The sequence below is a fragment of the Sinocyclocheilus anshuiensis genome, unplaced genomic scaffold (genome assembly GCF_001515605.1).
Source record: "Sinocyclocheilus anshuiensis isolate Anshui unplaced genomic scaffold, SAMN03320099.WGS_v1.1 scaffold436, whole genome shotgun sequence".
Taxonomy (NCBI): Eukaryota; Metazoa; Chordata; class Actinopteri; order Cypriniformes; family Cyprinidae; genus Sinocyclocheilus; species Sinocyclocheilus anshuiensis.
In genome coordinates this window covers 1,102,246-1,118,293 of record NW_015560618.1, presented here as the reverse complement: position 1 = coordinate 1,118,293, position 16,048 = coordinate 1,102,246, and the positions used below count along the sequence as shown (strand labels likewise).

Here is a 16,048-nt window from a genome sequence, read left to right as displayed (position 1 = left end):
CCTCAGTGTGTTAAGCTCGGTCTTCACCATTCCTCCACTCTCACTCTCAGCACCGGTTCACCACAGGGATGTGTGCTGAGCCCACTAGTCTATTGCCTTTATACCTATGACTGTACCTCCACACACACCTCCAATCACATTATAAAATTTGCAGATGACACCACAGTGATTGGACTCATTTCTGGAAGTGATGAATCTGCCTATCGTGACGAGGTCAGGAAATTGACGTTGTGGTGCTTCTGAAAACAACTTGGTGTTAAACACAAGGAAAACTAAAGAACTCATCGTGGACTTCAGGAAGTGCAAAGCTGACCCCTTTTCCATCATTATAAATGGAGACTATGTGGAAAGAGTTCGCCGTTTTAAATTTCTGGGAATCTATTTATCTGACAGTCTCTCCTGGTCCACAAATACAACAGCGGCTGTTAAAAAGGCACAGCAGCGTCTGCACTTCCTGCGAGTCCTAAAGAAAAACCGTCTGTTTCAAAAACTACTGGTGGCATTCTACCGCTCTGCCATAGAGAGTGTTTTAACATACTGTCTTACATTGTGGTATGGGGGCTGTTCAGGAGCTGACAAAAAAGCTCTACATAAGGTCATAAAGACTGCGCAGAATATCACTGGCTGCCCTCTCCCCTTACTACAGGACATTGCAAACACTCAGTACCTATCCAGAGCAAAAAACATTGTTAAGGACTCCTCTCACCCCGGTCATCATCTGTTTTCGTCTTCACCATTCCTCCACTCTCACTCTCAGCACCAGTTCACCACAGGGATGTGTGCTGAACCCACTACTCTATTGCCTTTATACCTATGACTGCACCTCCACATACTCCTCCAGTCACATTATAAAATTTGCTGATGACACCACAGTGATTGGACTCATTTCTGGAAGTGATGAATCTGCCTATCGTGACGAGGTCAGGAAATTGACGTTGTGGTGCTTCTGAAAACAACTTGGTGTTAAACACAAGGAAAACTAAAGAACTCATCGTGGACTTCAGGAAGTGCAAAGCTGACCCCTTTTCCATCATTATAAATGGAGACTATGTGGAAAGAGTTCGCCGTTTTAAATTTCTGGGAATCTATTTATCTGACAGTCTCTCCTGGTCCACAAATACAACAGCGGCTGTTAAAAAGGCACAGCAGCGTCTGCACTTCCTGCGAGTCCTAAAGAAAAACCGTCTGTTTCAAAAACTACTGGTGGCATTCTACCGCTCTGCCATAGAGAGTGTTTTAACATACTGTCTTACATTGTGGTATGGGGGCTGTTCAGGAGCTGACAAAAAAGCTCTACATAAGGTCATAAAGACTGCGCAGAATATCACTGGCTGCCCTCTCCCCTTACTACAGGACATTGCAAACACTCAGTACCTATCCAGAGCAAAAAACATGGTTAAGGACTCCTCTCACCCCGGTCATCATCTGTTTTCCCTCCTACCTTCGGGAAGGCGATACAGGTCAATCAAAACAAGCACGGCCAAATTTTCAAATAGTTTTTATCCAAGAGCCTCATTCATGTATTTTGATTACGTTATTGTGGTCTATGTGTATGTGGTTATCATATTGTAGCACCTCTGTGTCGTATTGTAGCACCTCTGTGTGTAGTCTCTGAAATTTCATTGCATTCCGGTTCTTTTACTCTGTTAAACTACTCTTAATCTCTCTATTCTATTCTAGACATCTGGGTAAAAAAAAAAAAACTTTCAAAGGAGCCCCGAGTCTGGCTATTAGGTCTAATCTAATTTTTTTTCTTGACAGGTACTACAGTGCAGATACAGCTCTGATAAATCTTTCAGCAAGTCTTTAACATGTCAGTTAGGGTGGTCAAGTGCACTTTAGAGTGTAATTCACTCAAGCTATCAATCTCAGATCTGTCCATCTGACTATCGACAGCCATATCCAAACCAAAATTACAAGCCTAACTGTTGTACCAAACTGCTGAAGCGACAGAGGACAGGAACACAGACCGTATCCACCAGGCTCCTTTCAAAGGACCACCAAAGTGATTTCTTCACGTCTCTTTTCACCACAAAGAGATGTAAAGCTTGGCTTTTAGTTCACTTCACTACATCCCAGTTGGCTAGAGCTTTTGAACAAACATGAGGGGAGGAAAGCCCCTAGCACACAAAGACTCGAACCATCTTGACAGTCTGCTTTCCATTTAGCCAGAACATGAGTCATTTTCAGATGAAGACTGTCAACAGTTTCAATTAGGAACCTTATTAGGACACTTCAGAAGCTTTCACCTGCCCCCAATTTCACAGTTCATTATTTTGCTTGTGCGTCTGTGTCGCAAAAGAAACTTGGTAGTGCGTGTTATTATGTCTGATATAGTTTCAATGCTGTGATGTATGTACTTTGTATCACAACACTGCTTCCTGACCTGTTCTTTTGGGGGAAATGTAGGCACAATAAAACATTGCTTTGCGCGTTTGTCTATAATTGTGATAATGCTGTTTTGTCAGCTAACATACCAATCACAAAGATGACCTTTGATTTCTTGGTCTCCACAGGAAAACCTGGTGGCATATTGAAAAAGAAATTACAATCAGATAATCAACTTTAGCATGTCAAAATATAGCTTTGTAATGTCGTGCGGTACAATTAACGGTGGAAAATAATGACAATAATGGAACAAATAAAATGCAGGGTTACCAAAAACAAATAAATAAAAATAAAATACAACCTTTGTTAGTTTTTATCAGTACTGAGAGAAATTTTCATGACAGTCAGTTGTTATGCATCAGAATGGTTACACCCAGCTTTGAGTTTGATACTTTTTAATCGGTTATTGACTGTTGACAGAAAGATTTAGTGTAACGTGGTGTCACTAAAAATCAGAAATCTTAAAATCATAAAAATTGCTAACATTTTGTGCAAACTATCCTATATTTTGACATTTTAAATTCAAGTTTTTAATGGCAAATTCAAACTCTTTCTTGACGTGTTTGTTTGTTCCCTTTCAGTCAGTCACATTCGACGTTACGTCAGTCGTGACTGACGAATTGGGATCTCGCCCGAGAGCCCAATCACCTTCGAGTGTTAACTAAACAAGCCAATGACCGTTGGCGTGCGTGTTTTAGCCTCGGTCAAGAGGGTAGGGGACCTGCAGGCATTTTCGGTCGACGATTCGTGCCTAGAATTCGGACCGTGTAACTCTCACGTTGTCCTGCGACCCCGGCCTGGATATGTGCCCAAAGTTCCCACCACGCCTTTTAGGGATCAGGTGGTGAACTTGCAAGCGCTGCCCCAGGAGGAGGCAGGCCCAGCCATCGCTCTGCTCTGTCCTGTCGGGCGAGATCCCAATTCGTCAGTCACGACTGACGTAACGTCTCCGTTCCCTCCTTCAGGGAACGAGGGTTACACAAGTAACCGAGACATTCTTAAGCACATTTTGCCACCTAAACACTAAGACCCAAATTTACTGGAATTAATCTCAAATTCCACAAATGAACATTAAGATTGAATTTCAAAGGTGATTTCACACAAAATAGTTACTAATATGTAAGTTTCATGGCTAAAATTTTCAGTAACATATTTTTTCCCCACAAGACCAAGAATTTAAAGCTGCAGTCTGTTTTTTTGGTTAAAAATGATCCAAAATCAATATTTGACCAAGTACATAACTAGCCAGTGTTCAAAACTATCACCTTACTTTAGCCCGATTCACAACGGTAAGATTATAATTAATTAATTAATAATTATAATTTAATTATGTAATATAAGATAATAATAATGTTTTCTAATTTGAGTATTACTGGTAGGAATTCGCTAGAAATTCGTTATCCCGGCTATAGTAGGCTATATCGCATGTGGGGATCCTGCAGGTGGCGGATCGTTTATAGCCTTTTCTCACAGCAGCTGGAATAATTAAATTGATCATTTTGAGGGGGAATTGTAATCCAGGTAGGATTATGTGTTTATGAAACACATGTGAATGAAATTAAATTGCAGTATATTCCAGTTTTAAATGTGCATCTGATTACAGATAACCTGGGATTACACAGGATTTGTATTTTAAAGAGAACCAGTTCAAAGGAACAATAATTTGCTTTTTGGGTTAAAATAATTTCTTAATATGAAATTGGAATGGTCTGACAATTAGAGATTAGACTGTACAGAAATTGAAATCTACATGCTAATGCACACTATACACATAGTCACGCAATGCTGATGTTGTTAACTAACAATCTGAGAACAAAGTATAACAGTAATAATAATTTGCATGGTTTGATGTGATATGAGCTAATTAACCGATCGCTTTTTGTATTGCTTCTTTTCCTCAGTTGGTCAGAACAAACGTGGCAGACTTGTTACTTAATTGTTCAGATGGCAACAACCGGTGAAAATTCTTATTTGGGTCATATATTCCAAGACGTAGGCTAGAATCTGTGATTCCTAAGTACAGTATCCACACCGGTGTGATGAAAGTGACTGCCACACATACACCTCAAACATTCGATTCATCCGCACTGGAACCGTGCCAACGCACAACCCACATAATAAAGAGAATTGCACAAATAACTGAAATTGCAGGTTTTCAAACAGAGATTGCGACAAATAGGCAAAACTTACAAACTGCAGCTTTCATTTTGGTGAGACTATTTATATTTTCTTAATTGTGTATTTCCCAATTTTTCAGAACTGCATCATTATTAAACTGCATCAAGAAGCATATATGTATTCTATCAGCAGTGTTATAATAAATAAGCCCACACACGAATACAGTACACAAAGATCAGTTGAGTGATACTGTGCTCACTTTCTCCAGTCGCCTCTGCATATCCAGCTACCTCTTCATCAGTCTGCCATAGAGAAAAACACACATAAGAAAAGGAATTAAATTACTTTTAAAAAGCTCACAGATCTGTATAGGAAGACAATAATTCTATGATCAAATGCTCGTCCATAGATCCTCTGAATAATGTGCCATCCAAACAGCACAGGAACTGCACAATCTGACCTGCAAAGTGTTTACACATTTAATCTGAGACTGCTTATTTTTAAATTTAAGCTGGAATTTATTATTCAAAAGTGGTTGAACTCACAAATGTCTGTATGTATATTTAGATTTTATGTCATCTCATCATGAAATGCATGTTTTTCTACAATACTTTTTGCAAACTCTATTTGCCATTACAGGAGTCCTCTCCTGTAATACCTGATGAGGTTGGAGAACACCTGGAAAGAGACCAGAGACCACGAATACAGAATCTCTCCAGATCCTTCAGATTCTGAAGTCGTTGTTGTTACATGTCCTCTTCAGTTCACCCCACTCATTTTCTATTCAGGTCAGAGGACCAGGATGGCCATGGCAGAAGCTTCATTTTGTACTCAGTGACCCATTTTTGTATTGATTTTGATGTTTGCTTTGGATCATTGTCCTGATGGAAGATCCAACCACGGCCCGTTATAAGATTTCTAGCAGAGGCGGTCAGGTTTTGATTTTTTTTATCTGTTGGTATTTAACAGAATCCATGTATCTGAATAAGATGTCCAGCACCTCCAGCAGAAAAATAGGCCTTCATCTTTAAAGATGCAGCAGTATATTTAACTGTGGACATGGGGTACTTCTTATACCTGTGGATCCCTTTAAACCTATACTGTGTGTGCCAAAAAGCTCTTTTATTTAGCTTCATCTGACTAGAAGCCAGTCCCATTTGTTTTACTCATTGTGAAATTTACTCATTAAAGAAATTTTGTTACATTTCAGGTCAGAGGACCAGGATGGCCATGGCAGAAGCTTCATTTTGTACTCAGTGACCCATTTTTGTATTGATTTTGATGTTTGCTTTGGATCATTGTCCTGATGGAAGATCCAACCACGGCCCGTTATAAGATTTCTAGCAGAGGCGGTCAGGTTTTGATTTTTTTTATCTGTTGGTATTTAACAGAATCCATGTATCTGAATAAGATGTCCAGCACCTCCAGCAGAAAAATAGGCCTTCATCTTTAAAGATGCAGCAGTATATTTAACTGTGGACATGGGGTACTTCTTATACCTGTGGATCCCTTTAAACCTATACTGTGTGTGCCAAAAAGCTCTTTTATTTAGCTTCATCTGACTAGAAGCCAGTCCCATTTGTTTTACTCATTGTGATGGAGGATTAAAGAAATTTTGTTACATGTATATTGTGTGTATATACACACCTCAAATCTCTGGCTGAGAGGGCTGAGTCAGCAGTGAGTCAGCTGCAAAGACTTTTATGTTGAAAGGGACTGAAACAAGGTTGCAATCAAGGACATCTTTTACTTTCAACAACCCCTTTTAAGATGCAACAAACAAATGCACTGAGCAGTGTTATCATGGGAAATCCCCTTAATGAGTGATGAAAAGATAGTATGACAAAGATATTGCTTTCCTCAGCGGACATTCAAACTAATGTTTTATTGTGAATATGAGATTAAGCTGAACAATGAATGCTGTATCAGATGCAGGTAATCACACTTTTCCAGTCTCTCTCTCTCTCATAATACGCTACATAATACAGTCAGCTTTCAATGAAGCAACTCAACGTTACTTCGTTACTAGTTCTAAAGTGATGTTTTCAAATTAGTAATGGAGGCTTGGGCCCAGCTGTTAAACTGTCAACCTGAGATTTGAATCTGGGGCAGAAGGAAGTAGTTCCACATGCAAAAGGTTTGTGTTTGTTTCTTATTTGTTTCCTAATTTATTAACTTTGTGGTTGCTTCTTATTTATTTAAATTCTTGTGCCATTGAACTGTTGCATAAACACAATTTGACACTTGTTAGCCATGCGATATTGCTCTTTATCAGCACAAAGCCCTGCTCATATAGAGCCATATCACACTGAGTGTCTTAAAAACCCTTTTGTATGTGGAACTACATTCTTCCATCACATTCAAATCTTCCTTCCGCCTTCCGTCATTTTAGAAGAAAATGAACCCTATTTTTATCATTTTTAACATTGTTTTTGCATTGTATCATTTTCAAAATGAAGCACCTCCCCAACCAACTTCTCATTACTGCAATGCAATGCATTTTTATTATTAAATTCAGCACAAAGTAAACAAATACTACAATGCTGTATACTTACGATTGTGCATAACAAATGTACTTAATTTAAAAATGATACTATAATATTTTTTTCTGAATTTAAATAAAGAATTCCTTTTGAGTAGTTTCTTGAAAACTGAAGGGCCATTAAAATCATTTAATTATTGTGAGAGCAATGTCACGATGCACAAAAGTTTAATGGTTCTGAAAATAGACTCCACGTTTTTTCTTTTTTTTTTTACAAATGTATTTTTTTCTTTAGATTTTAGAGTGAAAATATGATGCTTCTAGACAGTGATTTTATGAGTTTCACTGGGCTAATTAAAACAAAAGCTGTGAGGTTCTTCATGTTTGAACATAAACACACTGCAAAAAACTGGGAACTTGATAGTTTGTGTCGTGATTACTGTGATTAAAAGAGTTCTGGGCTGTTTAACAGAAAAACCTTAGGCGGTAACTTTTTGCAGCATTAGAGAAGATGAGATGAAAAAAGAGAGTGTGTGGGAGGAGTGCAGGGTGCCGCTGATGAGCGTGTTTGTGATGTGGGCAGGCCAGCCGGTCCGATGACTCACTGGCAGAAAGAGAGAGAGAAGTGATACACAGACCCACATGCCTGCAAACAAGCTCTAACTTGGATCACTTAGGCCACAAAGCCTAGCCATAAACACTGAGTACACGACCACACCAATACTACCAGTAGTGCTTGATAAATAAAGTTTTTTTTCAATGATTCTTACACTTTTTATATTTGGACCCCTCAGTCTTAAATATTTGAATACATCCATGGCCTACATGCAAATCACATCAAAAGAGAGCTTTTTAATGTTGTCTTCTTTTCAGGACGCATCTTTTATATTGCTTAAAGCATGACTCTAACAATATTTCAAGAAGACTGTGCTTAAAACAAGAAAGATAACTTTAACTTTAAGGTTTAATCCATATACTATGGTAAAAATGGTATTGCCATGGTATATAAAAATATGGCACTACTATAGTGCATGTTTCAAAAAAACAAAAACTACCACAGTACAGTACATATCCAAAAAACATGACACTATCATTGTCAAAAAAATATTACATTTACATTTAGAAAAGTTGTATACGTAATATTTATAATAATTTAAAGCCAGGTTTATCAAATTTATCTTAGGAAGATTAGATATGTTTTATATCTTTTTACTGAAATAACAAGACTGAAATATTGATAAGCATACTGATTTTGCAGTGAAGACCTCTTCCATCACATGTTTTTGCTCTCACTCCTTTACTTGTTTTCTCTCTCTGACCATGAAGGATGTTTTCTCATGAATATCAGCCTGCCTCTCATTCATTAGCTGTGCAGACTGAACAGCTGCGAAGGTCGGCCTGATGCACTGTGGATGTTTGCCTTGTTTTTTTTTTTTGTGTGTGTGTGTGTGTGTGTGTGTGTGTGTGTGTGGAGGAGTCGTGGGCGCTGCAGGAAGTGCTAGATGCATGATTTCAGCAGACACCCCTGTCTCATAACGCAGCACAGGCTGCTGGATGAGACGCTTGTCCTCTTGTGCTGCATCTAATCCACATTGCTTTCTGATACTGCTGGTAAAAAATATCAGTTTTAAATTAGCAAAAATAAACCCATAAAAAAACTACTGTGAGGGGACTATAGAAAAACGATGGTAACAGATACCATATGCCTTAATATATAGTATGCTACTGAATGAATACCGTATTAAATGTACTATGGAATATAATACCTTATCCTATAGCGTTTTTATGGTACTCAAAGAATACCATAGTGGGGGTAAAAAAATGGCACTACTATTGTACATGTCCAAAGACATGATACTATCATTGTGAATGTCCCCAAAAAAATGGCATTAACATGTCTAAATAATCATAGTATTAATATTACCATGGATCATGACTATGGTACTACCTCTAAAAAACAAACCAGGTACATGTCCAAAAACATGGTTACAACGTAATACAAGTCCTCATACAAGGAATTAGCATGCTGCATGTCAAAAAACATGGAATTAGAATGCTGTATGACCAAAAACATGGAACTAGCATGCTACATGTCAAAAAACTGGAACTAACATGTTACACAGTTACAACTGAATGACAACAAATATAACCTACACATTAAACAGTGCAAGTCATCCATAACACAAACCTCTACCATTATTATGTAAATGAGTGTAACCACTGATATAACAGATGGGAGCAGATTAAAGGAAAATCCGGTGGCTCTTGAGGCTTTTTGCTGGCATAGTTTCCTTCTCATTCCTTTTTTGAAGAAAGAGTCACTACAAATTAATACTAAGTTGTTCTAAATGATCACGCTTATCCTATGATTAAACATTTCTATCCTGATGAAAGTGCCCTTGTGAAAAAGAAGTGCTAGTATTTGACGTGCACTTGTAATGTACGTCAAATGTTAAAAAAAACTGTACTTTAAGATAATATATTAATGAAATAAAAGGCCACTTAAGTGATTACACCTAAAGAGAGTACACTTTCATGATTTAAAAACACTTTAGTACACTTTTAAAATGTGCAATGATGTCAAATTCAGGTTACACTTCATTTTAAGGTGTCCCGGTTACAACGTACTATATGGTTAGGATTAGGATTTGGGTTTGGCCTAGGGCTGCTTGCATGCAACTATGCATAATTTATTGATATTATAATAAGTAAGTACATGTAACGTGTAACAAGGACACCTTAAAATAAAGTGTAACCCAAATTCAAAGCATATGTAATTACAAATATATTTAAATACATGAGATATTTGTCAGAACATTCTCTGAACTTTACCCTTATTTAAAAGGCAATAGGATTGTAAAATGACATACAAAAATTAATTTAAGTCCTACTTAAGTGGATCGATGTGTTAGACATTGTCAGTGTTAGAGGTAACACAATACAATTAACGCCAGCTAAGTAATCAGATTACTTTTCCAAGTAGCTATAAAGTGATAAATTACTTTTAAATTTACAATGGGATATCTAAGTTACTTTTTCAAATAAGTAACGCAAGATACTTTTTTCCCCCATTTATTTACTGACACCTCTCCTGGGGTGGAGGCACTTCCTTCAGCCTGAGGCTTATTAATTTCACTTTTGGTGTGAAAAGGCCTTTACAGTTGCCAAAAATATAACTTTTTTTTTTTAATTAAAAAAACAAATAAAAAATCCCAACCCATATGACAAAAAGTAACGCAAAAGTAACATAATGCATTACTTTCCATAAAGAGTAACTAACACAATAAATTGCTTTTTTTAATGGAGTAATGCAATATTGCAATGCATTAGTTTTAAAAGTAACTTTCCCCAACGCTAGACATTGCTGTCCACCATCATCTTCAAAACCATCCCAGTAGAGTTCCAAAGACTTGTAGAATCAATGGGCACATGGTGACCCAAGAACTCACTTGGCAAGACACTTATCCATCTGTATATCAGTAAAATGTCATTGGTTGCTAAAAACATGAAGGTATAGAACAAAAATGAGGACATAAATATTTTGATTTGTACTGAAGCTTTTCTGCACTGTAGATGGACGTCTTAATCCAAAGTGGCTGGCAAACAGTCACAGTACAGAACCAAGCCAGCATGGCTGGAGCCAAGAACCTGCTGAACACGTCGCACACTGAGCTGAAGACTGCTCTGAGATCTGTTCTCATCTACAGAAGTGTTTTTCCCTGTGTGATGCTGACGGCACGGAGAGTTTGCTGTCAGCAGCACCGCTGATGGACACAGATGAAAGGGACACGGTGGGAATGTGGGTTGATCCACATCCATAAACACTCTTCACATTATCCTCCACGAAGAGCCTTAATGACTGCTTTTGTCTCATGCAGACACGATTTTAACCAAATATAATGGAGAAAGCATGACAGCCTCTCCATGGAAATGCACAGAGAAGCAACAGTTTCAGGAATTAAGTTTGAAAGACATGTAGCAACAGGAAGGGTCTAACTGGTTGGCCGCTTTCATGTAGCCCTGCCATATCTGTTGGTAGATAGCGAGAACCCTCTGAATGGAAGATAACATGTCTCTATGTTTTGTGTGTGTGTGCGTGTGTATGTGTGTGTGTGTTTGTGTGTATGTGTGGTTGGAGACGAGGTGAAAGGAAAAAGCAAGTGAAGAGAACAAGATGCTCCCAGAAAGGGAGCAAAAGCAATCCAAACAATCCATCGCAGGAGCACTGATGGTTCCTGATAGTTTTGATTTTATTTTAAATTGTGCATAAATCTATGAAGCTGAATGTAGTGTTCTGATCTTCTATATATATTGAGAATGTAAAAAACTAATGCTCAACTTGTATAAAATAACAATGATGACAGATCCAAACTGTAAAATTTAGTTCACTCATGTGCATGCTTGAGATAAGTGAAAAAAATATTTACACACATGCATTTCTACAATGTAAAAATGAAGTCAAATGTTCATAGTTCCAGAAACACCCATGGAGTATATTTTTATTCAATATGTAAAGGGTCAGTCTGGACATTTATATGCAACTGTACAGTGATTAAATTTGCTACTGAACTTTACATGTATGTATACGTTGTATGTGCAATACTTGTAAGTGCAGTGGAGCTTCTCGCCCAGAATTTGGCCCCCTTTTACATTTCCAGTGTTACTTTATAGTTAAGGGTGTCTAGAGTCTATCAGTGTTATTGCAGAGATTATAAATTTAAACTAAATGAAAATGAAGTTGGCAACTAGCTGAAATGCATTTTATATATTATTTAATTTGTTATATTATATTGTATTTATCTCATTTATTTAATTAGATTATTTTAATGGTTTTAGTTAACTATAATAACCCTGGAGTCTATTAGGTACTGCATGCGTTACATCACATAAGATCAAAGAACATGCATGTATTAACCTCTATATGGGATAATGCTATACTAAATTAACCTCTCTTTACAAGCTTTTTCAGAGACAGTATCCGAGTGGGGATTACATAAAATTCCCCTCTATAGCACATTCTTCCTGACCTTGAGAAAATAGATGGTCTGAAACAATCCCAAAATACACACATCGAGCTATAGAGCCGTCTCATTATATCATACACACTCAATGACTCAGAAACATTGATTACATTTCCATATTGAAGGTCAGTGACTATGTACCTGTTTATTAATGCAATAATTAGTTTGAGCTACTGAAATACACAACAAATATACAGGCCATTCTACTGTGGCTTTTCTTTAAAAGACTATTCCAAAAATAGTTCAAATAGCATACTAATGAAAGTCAAGGACTTTGGCTTAAAGCTTCATCCGGACAGAAGCTAATGCGGGAGATAGAGTCATTCATAATGGCTATCCACTAATGCAGGACTGTCACTCAGCAAGCATTTCCATTAAATACAGCATCTCGCACTTGCTCAGTCTGCCTATAATAGCCCTTCAGCAGTTTCATCTGAGCCTAAACTGAGATTCCAATAACTGCATAATGAAATAAAGAGACGAGACAGATGGGACATTTTCTGACATGCTAATGGTGCTCTAAATGCTATTGTGATTTTACAATAACAGTCGCATCAGGTAGCTGAGATCCTATCAAACCATTGTGTTTTCCTGGATTAAGAATTTGTAGTACATGTAAAAAAAGATTTCAGTATTTCTACTTAACGTTTAATTCAATGTGCTACTTGCCATTTCTTTGTGCTTATGACATTTACTAGCAATTTCTGAGTGAAAATTGTAAGTCCTACACTGAAAATAAAAATTAAAATAATCATTGGTGTAAAAACAACTTTGGTAAAACTTTACAATGTATTAAAGGGATAGTTCACCCAAAAAGGAAAATCACCCCATGATTTACTCCCCCACAAGCCATATAGGTGTATATGACTTTATTCTTTCAGACGAATAAAATCCGAGTTACATAAAAAAATGTCCTGGCTCTTCCAAGCATCCATCTTAAAAAGTGTTCTACACTGCTCTGGGGGGTTAATAAAAGCCTTATGAAGCAAAGCAATGCGTTTCTGTAAGAAAAATATCTCTTTAAAATTTTATAAACCATAATCTCTAGCTTCCACTAACTGTCGTATGCACATACACAAGAGATTGGCATTCCAGCGGATGACGTAGGCATAGCATAAACTCCGGTGAGAATTTGCTAGTCTCGCAAAAAACAAGTTTCGTTTACAGCAAAGGAAACCAGTCTCCTCTTGGCTTATATTGAAATCCTCTGACATTTTCCTTTACAAATCCTCGTTTTGTACTTCTAATTCGAGCATACGACAGTTAGTGGAAGCTATAGAGCAGTGGTCGCCAACCCGTCGATCGCGATCGACTGGTAGATCTTTATCACTGTCCCAGTTGATCCCGAAAAAAACAGTAAAATAAGTACAAAAGTGTATTACATTTATGGGGTTATATTAATGTATCACTGAAGGGAACTGTCTTGAGAAAAGTTTCGATGGCAATGGCATTTTCTTCCCGTAAAAAGCGCAACTCTGCTTTGTTTACAGCGGTAACCAAGGAAACGCTATAGTGCGGTCGGTTCATAAGCAGTGTTAAATCAAATCAAAAACAACTGCCCGTGCAGATCATGATTAAAATGCAGTGGTTGCCTCTAATTTCAAATGGCTAGATATTTTTGTTTAAAGCCAGTTTGTTTGTTATAAAGCAAATAGCCAATAAATACATTTGCTTAAAAATCAGTATCAGAATCAGAATCCAATTTGCTAGTTAAAAAAAAAAGAAAGAAAGAAAAGAAAATCTGAATCAGCTATGATCGGCGCATCACTAATTAAAATACTAAGTAAAAGGCCTCAAATTTGAAGTACAATCTGGGATGTCTTTTTCTATCAATTCTTCAATAGGTAGATCTTGTCTTTCATAAAGGCCGAGGTCAGGGATCTTGGGCCTAAAAAGGTTGGTGACCACTGCTATAGAGATTATGGTTTATGTTTTAAATATGGAATTTTTTCTTACACAACGCATCGCTTCACATCAGAAGGCCTTTATTAACTCCCTGGAGCTGTGTGGAGCACTTTTTAGAATGGATGGATGCACTTTTTTGGGCTTCAAAATCTCGACCCGCGTTGCTGTCTATGGAGGGTCAGAGAGCTCTCAGATTTCATCAAAAATATCTTAATTTGTGTTCCGAAGATAAACGAAGGTTTTACGTGTTTGGACCAACATGGGGGTGAGTAATTAATGACAGAATTTTCATTTTTGGGTGAACTATCCCTTTAATAAATGCTTTAGAAGTATTTTTCATTGTTAGTTCATGTTAACTAATGTTAACAAATAGAACCTTATTTAAAGTTATACAACACTTTTCACTCAGAAATTGCTAGCAAGTTCACAATTAATAGTAACATTAAATAAAATGGTAAATTTTCAAGTAGAAATATCTTTTTTTTTCTTGTATTGTTCTTGTATATTCTTCAAAAAATCATGTACACCATTTTTTAAGTGCAGCCAACAAAGAAAAACAAAGAAAGAAGTGCTCAACCAAACGCCAATGTGTGGATTTAGAAAAGAAAATGGAAACAGAGACATTTTCGTACCTGTTCATCAAATTTGGTGGGAACATCTGCCAGGCTGCTGCTGTCTGCTAGCAAACTAAGGTCGAGCTCACTGGGTCCTACAGAGAAAAGCAAAAGATACAATTGAGTTGTAATAAAAGACATTAACAATCTCTGTGGTCTGTGATTCAAAGAGGAAAAATACAGAAATTACAGCAAAGCCTTGTGTGAAAATAAAGACACTCTTGTTCCTCCAAACTACTGTCCATCATTGAAATGAAGTGCTGCTGTACACTGACGGTTCTTTATTGTTCTGTACCAGTAATTGCGGAAGGAACCCTGGAGTCCTTTCAGTAGCGTAGGCAACAATCACAAAGGTTTCCCATGTGTTCATTAGTCATTCATCTGTGGCACGAGAGGATGTTTCAACAGAGCAAAGGAATAGATATTAAACTGCTTAGATATTTCCAAAGTCGAGACGGTCATACTTGCAATGATTCTCTTGACATGATGTTTTTATTTCATGCAACCTTTTTTGTTGCAGTACGTAGTAAAGAAAAGCCTAGCTTAGAAAATCACACTAAAATAGGGCTGGGCGATATGGACAAAAAAAAACCTATCGCGATTTCTTTGATCAATTTTGCGATTTCGATTTTAATCACGATTTTGACACACACAAACATGCTTTACAGTCATAAATGCATTCAGTGTGAATTTGAAACATATTTCCAAAAGAAAACCAATTAGAGCTTTATCGAGAAGTTGTAACATGTCTCTAGAACAGACATAAGGCAAAATAATCACTAAGTAAAGGTGTAACAAAATGTCTCTAGAATAGGCATATGGCAGGAAAAAAAAAAACGTACACACGTACTCCGTCTGCAGTGCGTATACAGCCTATGTGTATGCGGTGCAGAAGCAGCATGGACTCATTTTGCTTTCGCACAGGACGCGTTTGCAGTCCGCTCCTGATCCGCGGCCGTTTACCACAAACACAACATTTATCCATTATTTTGATTTCAAATCCAAACGTTGTTTCTGAAAATGCTTTTTCAGCATTGTGATTCTCTTTTATCACAGTACAGTAATACAATCTTTCATAGACATATTCACGTTTAAACTCAATAAATATAACTTTAACTACCACCACGAGTGCCATCTATTATTGCCTTGTTTATCTAAAAGTGCACTTTTCCTTGTTTTAAATCTAGCCAAAAAGCCATGTGTTGACTGTGAAACAGTAGACTTTAATTATATGCATTTATGGTGTAATTACAAAATTTCCGTGTCAATCCATTTTAATTTTTACAGCGAATAATTTGAATCACTTTAATTCAGCACATGCAGCACAGCAGAAATAGACTCGTTGCAGACGCACCGCTCCTGGAGCGCACTGCCGGACCGCAATCGCATGCAGTGTGAACGCTCTGATCCATTAACATGGGCATGGACAAAATATACCACAGATGGAGTGTGTGAACCTGGCATTACGTTTGTATGCCCGCCCGGTCTGTTCTGTTCTCGTGCTCCATTTAGGTGCGCTG

At 37.4% G+C, this 16,048-nt stretch overlaps 1 protein-coding gene across 2 annotated transcripts in view; it reads right to left on the bottom strand.

Annotated features, from left to right (window-relative positions):
• Positions 1 to 16,048, bottom strand: part of LOC107681791 (adenylate kinase isoenzyme 5-like) — a 108,739-nt gene that overhangs the window by 9,741 nt on the left and 82,950 nt on the right. For both annotated transcript variants that reach the window (XM_016478124.1, XM_016478125.1), the window contains exons 8-10: positions 14,547 to 14,623; positions 4,766 to 4,808; positions 2,478 to 2,522 (exon numbers count right to left, since the gene is read on the bottom strand). In XM_016478124.1, the coding sequence (XP_016333610.1) occupies positions 2,478 to 2,522; positions 4,766 to 4,808; positions 14,547 to 14,623 (165 nt within the window). The remainder of the gene's footprint in view (positions 1 to 2,477; positions 2,523 to 4,765; positions 4,809 to 14,546; positions 14,624 to 16,048) is intronic.